The sequence below is a fragment of the Lutjanus erythropterus genome, chromosome 13, assembly GCF_056507025.1.
Source record: "Lutjanus erythropterus isolate fLutEry1 chromosome 13, fLutEry1.hap2, whole genome shotgun sequence".
Taxonomy (NCBI): domain Eukaryota; kingdom Metazoa; phylum Chordata; class Actinopteri; order Lutjaniformes; family Lutjanidae; genus Lutjanus; species Lutjanus erythropterus.
In genome coordinates, this window is record NC_139329.1 from 33,040,761 (window position 1) to 33,053,189 (window position 12,429).

Consider the following 12,429-nt stretch of genomic DNA (forward strand, 5'->3'; position numbering starts at 1 on the left):
TTAAGCTGGCTGTACTGGTATTTGGTGTGTTTGCAACCAAAAGTTGCTGCGCTCAAATTTAAACACCACAGTTTGCATATCTGTGGTGTCATCGTCCCGTTGTTTAAACTTCGGCCAACCTCAAGTACACAGTTGCCTGCAAGTGGCCATGAAGTTCCCTGTACTTTGACAGCGATATAGCAATTTAAGGGTTTCTTAAATACTTTTTGGTACTTCTGAGTCATGTCTGCTTTAATTGTGACGACCGAGCACCTTTATCTAAATTATAGGTTGATTATGCAGGTATTTTCCTGACATTTATGCCAGGAGGGTTGGCAAGACTTAAAATTTGTCATTCTTTATGGACATTTGTGTACCTGCAATTTGTCGAGAGCTGTTGGCTACTGTCTGTGTACGTATCTGTTTAGGAGTATAATCCCGGCCTTACTCCCCATCATATGTGACTTATCTAAAAGACTATCCTAGCAGTTTCACTGAGAAAGTAGGGCTGCATGATAAGGACTAAAAAAATTTAATAAAATTCAAATTATTGTGTCAGATATTGTTACTACAAAATAGTTTTATGATTAGTTGCACCACGATTTTCATTTTCATTAAAAAGAAATATCAAAATGATGATGATGTGACATTTATTGGGGTCTTTACCAAACAAACATGCTTACTTACATCTGAAGAACAAGATTTGTACAGAGCGTCTCTGCAGCACTACAGTTCTTCATTATAATGCTGTTTTGTCCCACATTTTTCCTTTATCAAAAAATTGCAGCCTCTGTAATTTGGAAATTGCACTTGGCCATATTGAGATTTTGATAATATTTTGATTAATTGTGCAGCACAAATCCAGAGGGGGCTGAGGTAAATGCTGAGGTGTGATTAAGAGCTGGTCTCATATTCCTGTTATCTGTGAAAGTGAGTGCTGAGTGTCGGGTGACAGACACACGTACCCAGCTCCATGCTAATATTTGAAGAAAAATCGAAGCTGAGGGCATAAATCGACCAAAGAGAGAAGAAGACTGTCCTTTACATTGAATGGACACAGTCAGTTTCCCTGTAGTACAGTGTGGCAGGAAGGTAAAGTCTCACTTATACCTCTTGTTCACTGAATTGCCAATCACAGATTCCCTGACAAGACACAATCACACACCTGATCCACTGAGGTGTAAGACACACTGCTCCTCCTCGAGGGACTCCCTGGTAGACAGAGATATTTTTTTATCTAAAAAAGATTCATTAATAAGCAATTTCTGAATGCCTGTTATCTATGAGGACTCATTTTGATGAGTTCCTTTATTTTAATTTTTGACTAAAATATACTTGATGACATATAGATCATCATAAATCCTGATAAACTGTAAAAGCAAGATAAATGTAGATATCTTTTCTGTGGCCTACTGGGAGATTGTCTGTGGATGCTCTAATCCTGAGTCAGAGCTCACTGATGACACACAGACCTGTGGGGGCTGGAGGTATGAGGATTGATATGTGGGATTTCACAACAGAGCATTAGGGGAATGAAGTATTTTCAGGGGCCATGTAAACACTAACCCCCCCTCACCCATGCTGTCACTTTCGGCCGGAGTGTGTGCGAGCTTGTGCATGTGCGCAGATGTGTAATCTGCCTCTGCCAGCCTGCCGTGCCTCTGTGGGCAGAGAGGGCCTGGCTGTTTGAAGGAGGCTGGCGCTGAATGGGGGGTAGAGCTGGGGCTAATCCGCCTGTGCCACGCGCCATGTGCCCAGCACCCAGCCAGTTGCACCATGCCGCCTCCTCTGTAGTGGGTCCATTGGAGCGCTACAAGGCCCTCTGAATGCTATCAGCACAGACGACACACTGCCCCCCAAGCAGGGATTACAGATCTCTCAATGAAGCCGCCAGGAGGAGGATCCAGAGCAAGAGGAGGAGAAGAAGGAGGAGGAGGTACACAATCCTCCAACAGGAGCTCCATTCTCTAAAAGGAAGAGGCCATCGGCAAAGCTGACACGCTAATCAACAGCGGCTGGGAAACCACCCCATGAGAACAACACGTCCAGCACGCAGGACGGGGAGGAGGGAAGAATGGTTTTAAAAAGGATCCATCACTTTTTCAAAATCCGGCTTAGAGCCACTTGGTACTCCTTAAGGAGAATGAACACTGGTCCATTGTTGTGAGGTAGATTGGGACGGGGACATTAGCATGAGTTTGCATAGACACACGGAGCTCTTAATGTCATCTGTAGACCTGGTATTTTCTAAGATGAAAAAGAAAGCAACTCTGTAATTATGTTTACAACCTGTTTGTTCATTGAAAGTAAACATCAAAGAGGCAGAAGCAAGGGGGAAACTGTAATGTGCCAATAAAAAATAATTTAAATAGACTGTAGAGGGGTGCGTCCCCTGTGTTTTCTACTGGAAAACTTAGGCAGTAAATACAGTGTGGTTGAGATTCATCCTCACACCCTCAGGGTCCAGAGTACGCTGTGTGGGCTCTGTGAGCTGGTGTTCTGTTTCTCACTATGGTTTACCGTAGGGACTGTGCGACTGTATACAATGACTTAAATACAGCGTCACACGTAATCTTCAGCAACAACAGGAATGTGAGTAAGTAACCAGCGAGAGGGCTACCAAATGCCTTGTGCTGCAAGTGTGGAAAAATTCATAATGTCGCCATATTTTGGGAGGTAAAGTTGTGCCAGGAGTGGAATCTCTGTTGCTGCTTCTGATGTTAAAACTCCAGACACCAGAAAGGGGCACAAGGGAAACAGAAAGCAAGTACACTCAACAAAAATATAAATGTGACACTTTTGTTTTCGCTCCCATTTTCTATGAGTTGAAATTCAACACGGCCTCTGTGCAAATAAAAGGTTAATTTCTCTTAAATTATGCTCACAAATTTGCTATAATCTGTCTTAATGAGCACTTCTCCTTTGAAAAATAATCCATCTACCATTTTTTCCCAGGAGAGTAAAGTCTTGACCCCTCCTCTGTCTCTGATTGGCCAGTACTTTGTTGGTTGAGCTGGTTGTAGAGCTGCAACGATTATTGACAAGCTGTCAAATATTAAATTAGCAGCCAGCTATTTTGCTAATTGATTAATGAGTTTGAATAACATGCTAATGAAAAAAAAAAACAAACTGTGTAATTTTAGCTTCTTAGATGTGAATATTTACTGATTTCTTTCCTCATCTATGACAGTAAACTGAACATGTTTAGTGTTGTGGACAAAACAAGACATCTGAGGACATCATCTTGGGCTTTGGGAAAACAATGGACATTTTTCACAATTTTATGATATTTTATAGACCAAACAATTAATTGTTTATTGCAAAAATAATTAACAGATTATACTACAACAGAAATAATGGTTAGTTGCAGCACTAGTTGGTTAGGTTTAGGGATGAGGAGTGGTTGGTTGGTGTTATGGTAAAGCACACCAGGATAAGCCAATCAGAGGCAGAGCAGATGGGGCGATGACTTTGTCCTCCAGGGGAAAAAACAGTAACCATACATGAAATAGCCATAGTTCAGTGCCTAATGAACATAATTTTTTCAAGATAAAACTGATGTTTTAGAGTGGCCTTTATTGTGATCAGTTCAGGGCACATGTGCCGTAATCAAGCAGCTCTATATGCCATGTCAGGTGGATGGATTCTTTTGGCAAAGGAGAAGTTATCAAAAACATGGATTTCATCAGTGGGAATCAGTGGGATTTGTCTGAGCTGTTCTTGAAACCTACCAGAAAATTCACTGTTGCGTCTCATTCCCAGGACGTCACATACCGCTGTTTTGGGTTGGTAAAGTGTCCCGAGCACAACAAACCAATAAGACATACAGGCAGAGGGCAGAGTCTCTGCAGATACAGCCACCACTAAACACTTCTAGTAGGTCAAAACTGATGACTGAAAGGAATTATGATTATTTGAGTCTATACATTACTTCAACTCATGAAAAATGGGAGCAAAAACAAAAGTTGCATTTATTTTTTGTCGGGTATACATACTAGGACAGTGGGAGCCTAAGCATCTGCACACCCCAGCTTGTATTATCAACAGAGAGGCACTCCAAATCAGGCAAACCCCCAAAAGGCAAGCACACACTCCAACGTCCTGAAAATACTTACGCCCACTCGTCTGCCCACTCAGTAAAGTTACTGAAAACACAACTCACATTTGCTTGTTAAGAGCTTTCTTGTTTTGGCTGGAAAAATGAATCCGTTGAGGAAATTGAAAATAAAAAATGTAAGAGCTCCGCGCCGCTTGCCCAGATAAGGCTGGCGCAGGCACACACCTCTGCCTGGCGGGGATCCACTCACTGCCTTCATTTTTAGCTCTTTCTACCACACCTGGCACCATGCTGGCATCGTTCTGGCACCAGCCTGGCAAAGGCTAACAATGTCACTGTTATCTGAGGCGATTCTCCGTGCTCTGATGCAGTAAATCAATTTTCCAGAAATGTAGCATATAGGTGGCATCTGGGCCGTCTCAACTATCAGATTCTCCAGAGCTGCTGCAGCTCACTGCCTCCTTATGAGAAAATACAAACGTAGAGACACTGCAAGTTTGCTGTAGCATTATTACACTGTCATAGGTTTTTACTGCATGTTATAATAGCCAGATGCTCCTGTGAAACAACTTGACACAGCCATTTAGCAGCTGACAGGAGGAAAATAGTAACCTCCTGTTCCTATTATCATGTCATATCCTGTTGTAACATCGACACAAAGAATTGTAATAGCCTGCTGATCAGGACATTTGTGTTTAGCCAGTGGAACATCTGACCTGTCTTGATGTCATGATGGATCACCCACTAAGAGCTGAGTGCTGTGTGCATGGCCAAGCGTGCATGTGTGACAAAGGGAAGATTCCCAATGAATATCCATTCTCATTTCTCGCCCATCTGCTCCCTCATATAAGGGAAACTGGCATATCTCGGTGAATACAATGCTCTTTAAATGGTTCATCATTCAATGTCCACAAAGACAGAACACCCAAACACACCCAGCGAGCTCATACAAACAGTAATACACTTGACACACTTCTCTCTACTCAGTGAAGTGACCTATTCAGACAAAGCAGCAGGAGGCAGAGAGGCTGAAGAGCCGGGAAGCTAATGAATGCGCGGGTTTGGACCACTTGAAAGTGCGAGTGCTATCTGCATGTTGCTTTTCCTTTGCCCACAAGAGAGTCCTATTAAACCATTAGCCCCTATCCCCTCTACTCTTACCTTCTTTTCCTCTAAACTGGATGTCTGCATGAAAACTAGGCCAGTCTTTTGATGGTTCACTGACCAATGCTTGCTGCACCGTAAGAAATCCTTAAGAGTTTTCCTCGTCTTTTAAGTAGATAAATATGAAATGTTGCAGTTAAGCTGAACGGCGACGTAAGGAGACTGGTGGACAGGAAGACAGTGGGGACACCAGCCAAATCTAATCACTCCGTAGGAACAGAGCTCCGAGCAATGCAGCACTGACAAGAAGTGGTCAGAGGTCAGAAAACAGACCCTTAACAGTCGCCTCGGAGGTTAAGTGCTGCAGAAGGCGATGATGACATCCGACAGGCTGCTGAAGTCCCAGCAGACTGATGCCATTTTGGCAAGACGGCTGAAAGCGAACTTAAATATCAGCCCTGTGTTTCCATGATGTCTTTCTGTGGTTTTACTGATATGACCTGGTGTACAGTAAGATAATATCTGCTTTTCCAGAGCCTTGTTGGGGCCTCGTGTCTGTGACCTTCACTTCAACATGACTGACTTGTTGTCCAACAGCGCACTCATGGGAAAAAACTCCCCCAACCACGACAAGTAATCAACTTTTGCAGATAGATAATGGCCTCTTTTCCCATTGCAAAAGCACATTGGTTTGTTTCTGGAGGTTGGCAGGAGTGCTGCTGAAGTAATTCACAACGTCTAATCTGATAGGTTATCGTTGGAAGAGCTGATGGCATTTTGTGGGGATGAATTTATCTCCAAGTTCCCATTAAGAATGTCATTTAGTGGCAACGTCCAAATCTCCTTGAAATGTTGATTGTTTCTCGGGCCTCTTCAATCATTTGCACATGAAAAGCTCCATGGAACAGGGACTTCTGTAGAGACCATTGACAGATTAGCAATGGCCATTTCAGCCTGTACTGTCAACTAGTCCTCTAAGCAGCCTCTCTTGTTTCACCCTCTGTCACTTTCCCTCACACCACTGTTTCTCCTCCTTCTTTTTTCTATTGTGGCACTGTGGTAGAGTCACACTGCTGAATCCCATTGAATATTGTTTGGTTTTCAATAGTGTGTAGGAACAATGAATATAGTGAGAGAGAGGGAGAGCCACGCTGCCTACCTGAACATGCATGCCTCAGCAGGGGCTTGTGTGAGTGGCTCATTCAGAGCTCTACACTGACATCAACAACCCTGCGTATAGAAACACACACAAAAACTCCACACTATATGCAAACACATGCGGTGAATACAAGCACTTAAGCTTTTTTCAAGGGATAGTTTGGATTATTTGATGTGGGGCTGTACGAGGTACTTATCGATAGTCAGTGTATCAGCTACAGTAGATGCTGGTCAGCATCCCCTGACAGGAGAAGCAGAGAGGCACCAGCGTGGAAGTTAAGCAGTGAAACTGCTCTGGACAGAATCAGCAACAGAAGGTATTTTAGTCTACTGGTACTGTCATCTCAAGGGGGCACACTTCAGTGTTCAAGTACTGCAAGAATGCACAATATTTCTGAAAATGTACTTGTTTCAACTATTGTTGAACAAGCTATTCTTTTCTGGACATACAAACTGCAACATGCTTTCCTTCAGATATACATACATAGAGCAAATTTTTAATAGAATTTGTTTTTATTTCAATTGTATTCAATCGAAAGAGTATTTCAAATTTGTATGAAACAACTAGGAAATTAAATGTAAGTTTGATTATTACATTTTTGCCATCATGTTGCAGGCCTGAGGGAGTGGAGTGGGAGCAAAGAATGCCCCCCAGGCAGGTTTGAGACCCCTGGTTTAAGTCTACGCTATATTTCTAACATTTTCACCACCTTACCTTCCCATCAGACAGCCTTTTCTAATGGGAAACTGCTGTTATACAAACTCTACCCAGGTGACATAAGTAAATTTACCTTGCAGAACACAGGAGTTGCTTGTTTACAGGTGTTTGTGTTATTGAGTGACTTTGGTGTTTTAAAAAGATAGTTCAGATTCATATAATAACATGAACAAACCAACAGACTGAGGCAGTGGGAGATCAGTAACTCCTGTGTTCTGCGAGGTAAAATTTCTGATTTCGCCTGTGGAGTTTGATTGGTTTGGAGAAAGCGATATTTGGCCAGTCAGACAGACTTTCCTTTTCTCACTGCAAAGTAAAGCTGTGTAAATATTCCAAATATAGCGTACACATAAACTGATATTGTTTTTTTAGTTTGACCTTTTTTTAGTTGGCTAGAATACCTTTCGTTGCTGACCCTGCCCACAGCAGTCCAATAAAAGTACCTCACACAACCCCACTTGAAATAATCCGAGCTGTCTCTTTAAATACCACGAGCATAAAAATTGACAGACTAACTGACACCAGACCAAACATGCAGTGCGCTTCAAACCACTGGCATTATAAACACAACTGTAGCTTTCACTGCAAGCTTCATTACTAGGATGAAATCAAAAGCGTAACTGTACAAATTCCTCGACACACAAAGGCACTCAATCAATCTCACTGGCCCCATTTCTGCTCATGCACCTCCATTTTTCCCGCTATTCTCTGCTGACTTGCAGAGGACACCGCACTGCCATTTAATTCCCTCACCAATCTTTTCCATTGTGCTTTCTAATCACACTGCATAACACAGTAGAGTGATGTCCCCTCTACTTATGATTTGAATCCCATGTGCTTTACTGGAAAGGTCATGTTTTCTGATACTAAAACAGTCTGTTCAGAGGAATTTTGCCTCTTCCTGTTCACCATCCTGTCTTGTTGTTCATCTGTGAAAATGAACATGTAATGTTTCCAAAGTAGAGAGAAGAACCGACAAGAATGAAAACCAGCCCTCTCTGATTGACCGTGTTTAGAAACGGGGCTCTGAGCTTTGTATTCTGATGTTGCTCCCTGTAAACATGTGGTTGCTGTATGGGGAACATCTCACATTCCCACAGCAGTGTTAAAAGAGGTCAGAGACAAAATTTTGAAAAATGCTTGACAGAAATAAAGAACTGCTTCCTGAGTGTTCCTGTAAAAGTGGTTCAAAAGGGTCGTTTGATTATTTAGAGGACAGGCTCAAATCCCAGCGTGACCTTACTTTCTTTCTGCTTCTCTCGCTCTTCTGAAAGATAAGGCTGTATGTGGGCAGTGCATGAGTGTGTGTGTGAGTGACACTTGGTCCCCATTTGTCTGCTACAAGGATTGACCCTAGAGTCTGAATGCAAGCGCACAAATCTCCGCAAATCTTTTCATTTCTCCTCCTTCTGTTTCCCAGCAGTTCAGAGTGCCTCTACAGTATTTCTGTTTCCATTTTGTCCACTCTGACCCTGCCAATACACCCACCCTCTCAAACATTTCACACAGAGAGTAACACAACCTCTCTTGGTCATTTCATTCTGATAGCTAAATACAGTAATCTCGTCTACAGCGCACACACAGAGTACACTGCCCACACATGGTCTTATCACTTGAAAGCAACAGAGAGGCAGAAGGTCAGAAACCCAATTACTGTACGAAAAATCGGCCACACAGAATCTTCCTCTTGCTCGGTGGGTCTTTGAGAGACACTCACCTCCTGTCTCTTTTATACGGGATCATCCGTCTCTTTTCTTTTTCCAACTTTCCCTCCCTCCACTAACAACCTCTCTCCTTTGCGCTCTTTCTTCAGTTTTCTTTTCTACAGCCCTTCAACAACCACACGGCCAGCATTTCTAATGCCTTCCGCCCACCATTTCCACATGCAGCTCTCTCAGTGGTTAGATCACACGTTGCTTTTAGAAGATTAAACCAAATGTAATCCAAAACTAAAACCCAAAGAGCGCATAAAAAGCAATTGAAACCAAACAAAAGAAGCATGCTGAAATGCGAAGACTCATTCGCAAAGACGAACAAAAAATGACATGAGCACTTTCCTTGCCCTTTCCTCCACATCACCAGAAGATGTGATTTTTTTTTCCCCTTTCAGTGTTTTCCTCTCATTCTGCTTTCACCAGAGCAGGCAGATACACATCTAGCCTCAATCCAACACCTGTATTTGTGGCTCTCACACCATCCGATTCCTGCCACAATGAGCCTGGCAGTGACTGTGGCAAGAACGCATATGGATCAAGGTTTTGTGAAGATGAGAAAGAGATGGGAAAGAGAAACTGGCATTGCTCCTGATTGCACAACTAATCACACAGCCAGCCACATTGCACTTGCTCACTTGCCATTTATCCTTCCATCCCCGTGCAAACTCAGTGAAAACCCCAGAAATTTAACAATGAGCTGGCATCATGTGCCAAAACAAGGGACGGGAAAAAAAAAAAAAAAAAAAAGTGAGCAGCTTGGAACCCTGTCATTTTTCTGTGCAAGCCCCGCTGCTCGTATCTTATCTGCTCAATCCTCTCATCGTCATTTAAATCTCCCCCTACTCCATCCGATCCCAGCCGTGGCCCTATTTAAATCTCTCCCTCCTCCCAGTCCACCACATTTCTAATGCTAATTATTTAAACCTCTCCGCGCGCTCTATCCCTCCCATCCACCAGCTAGTTATTCAAATCTCTCCCCACCCGCTCTCCCGACAAGCCCGGCCCCAGTTAAAAGGTGCTTGACTGAAGGGTTGATCCGGGCTGTTATTTTCAGACAGAGGATAATACTGCTTCTTCCAGACTCTTCTCCTTTTCCTGCTCTGTTTTTTCCGGCCCTCTCATATCCTTTTCTTTCTGTATACAATTACACAAACTCTGCGGCACATATCCTTTCTGAAATGAAGAGGTTTATTTGCCATGATAATGGAATACAGTTGTGAACAGCGCAAGAGCAGTGTAATAAATCCACTGTTGGCCGTATCGAATTAGGTGAAATACAACAAAGACAGAGCTAGGAAAAGATATTGGCAATGTAGACAAAATGCGTGTGTATTCAGGAAGTTGTAAGATATGATCAGTAATGTACATAATATGTGTATACATCCAACTCGTAGAGAAGAGGATATCTGCATGGGAATGTGACCTCTGTGGGTCTGTGGTGGCCTGAGCGGGTCAGTGTCCCCAGTGTTAAGTGAGTGGCGAGAGTGAGTGACTGAGCAATGATGACACAGTTTGGGAGGTCACAGGGGATCTTTTTTCCAGGACCAGGTGCCAGCACATCAGTGTGGGAAAGGGGCCATTAATTTCCAGCTCTTCTTACACTCTAAGCATGTTTTACCAATTTCTAAGTCTTTATTTCTATCAGTTGGAACATCCATTTGTCCATTCTCTCTCGCAGTTTTCCCATTCTCCCTCTCTCATTCAGTTGGAGGGATCTCGCTGTTAGTCCTGTGGAGAAGCCACCTACACATGGAGCATCAGGATCACAGCTCAGTAAAACACCAAAGCTGCTCACGGCACTGAACAGGAGTCCCACTCAGCATCACTACTTATTACAGTTACATAAATGCCGGTTTCCAACAACAGCCACCCCACACAAACTGCACACTCCCCATATGCACACACCAAAGCAGAACCTCATGTGTGAAGCAAAGCACCTGCAAGAAAATGCATTCACTCTACACACGTGTGTGCAGAATTCATCATGAAGTTGTTTTTTCTACATCTTTAATGTAAAATGCATCATATGCATAAAGGTTTTTGCACAATTCAGCAACAAAACCTCCACAATTTTAAAAGTGAAAACTGTTTTAGAATAATACAAAATGCATTGATTTTCACAGCCAGTGAAGATCAGATCAACTCAACACATTTCTATTTTTATGGGATTCAATACTGATAACTCCCGTTCTCTACTACATGCAGCAAAAAAGAAAGTGGACACCGCAGGGGGTGTGCTCACCTTGGTACTCCTGTCCAGGGGTGTAGGCAGTGGGGTTGCCCGTAATTTGGAGGGTGAGTAGCACCTCTCCCCCACCTTCTGCCACCCCGGCTCCCTCCAGCTCCCCGTGGTGGGTGCACAGGAAGAAGAAGGGGTTGAAGCGGGGGTAGAAGCTTGCGGGGGGCGCCCCGAAATCCATGCTGCTGCTCCCCAAGACTAGGGCCAGCAGGGCACAGCCTAAGGCACCCCCGAGAGAGGCCCGCGCCATGGCCATCTGCCCTCACCAGGCGAGGGACTGTGGGAGTGCAGGTGGGTGAAGAGGTGAGGAGAGTGATGAGTGGGAGCGAGGAGGAAGGCACAGGTAGAGTTCCAGAAGAGGACCGCTTTTGGAGTCCACAGAGTCGAAAGTCCAAAAGTGGGTGCGTGAGAGTGTGTGCGTCTGTGCGTGTGTTTGTATTTGTGTGTGTGAGTGTGTGGGCTTGGCCGTCAGGAAAACTGTAGAGCTCTGTTCCTCTGCTTCCTCTCCCTGTCCTACCTTCACTCTCTGGGAGTTCAGAGCTTCGCCTGTGCTGTCCTGCTCCGGCGTTTAAATACCTCACCCCCTCCCTCTGTTTCCCTCTCTCCTCCCACCCTCCCTCCCTCCCTCTCTCTGTCTCTCTTTCGCTCTAACACCAGCTCCACGCGTGCTGTATGCGCTCTACAAGACGGCCTCCCTCCTCTCTCTCATCCAGCTCTTCTCTCCTCCCTCTTCTATCTTCGTCTATCACTCTGCCTTTTTCCTTAATCTCTTCCTCCCCCCCTCTCTTCTTCTTCTCTCCTTCTCTTTACCTCTCACTAAACCACTGTGTTACTCCACGTTGCACTCTTGTATCCCCCTCCTGAGACCTTGGCTGTCTTATCTCTATGCATCTGTTAGTTTCTTCATCCCTAACCAGCACACTGACATATCCCTTTCACTCTCTTCTCTTTCCTTTGTCTTTTTGCCCATCCACCAGACTGTCTCCTCCTCTCCCACCCACTATCACACCTCCTTTCTCCCTCCCTCTTCCGCTCTCTTCACCTCCCTCTCCTTCCCCGTGTCTCTCTCTCTGCTGCTCTCCCACTTAGTCCCCCCCTCCTCTCCTATGATCTCCCTCTTTTTCCAACCCCGTACCTCTCCTCTCGTCCTAAGCAGCGCTCAAATTTGTTTTTCTTCTTCTCCGCTGTTGCTTTTTTCCTGGGTTTTCCATCAGAATCTCCTTTTCCACAGGATTCTCCAACTTTTTTCTCCCTGTCAGAGCAGCGTGCGCCGCCTCTCTGCTCTAGATTAACCCACCACTACGGCGCAGACACAAGCCATAATGTTGCTTTCTCTCCCCCACCAGTCTCTGCTCCAGCTCACCAAATGATGGATAAGTATTTCTCTAACACCCTGCACACACCCCCCATCTCACGCTCTCTTTTTTCATCCGGGAATAAATACAAACACCATGAATCT

The 12,429-nt window shown here is 44.3% G+C and overlaps 1 protein-coding gene across 4 annotated transcripts in view; it reads right to left on the reverse strand.

The window, feature by feature from the left end:
• The window catches only part of reln (reelin), a 119,885-nt gene extending 108,354 nt beyond the window's left edge, over nt 1–11,531 (reverse strand). For all 4 annotated transcript variants that reach the window (XM_084733275.1, XM_084733274.1, XM_084733273.1 and 1 more), the window contains exon 1: nt 10,974–11,531. In XM_084733275.1, the coding sequence (XP_084589401.1) occupies nt 10,974–11,226 (253 nt within the window). In that variant the 5' untranslated portion in view covers nt 11,227–11,531. The remainder of the gene's footprint in view (nt 1–10,973) is intronic.
• Between the last annotated feature and the right edge of the window lie 898 nt (nt 11,532–12,429).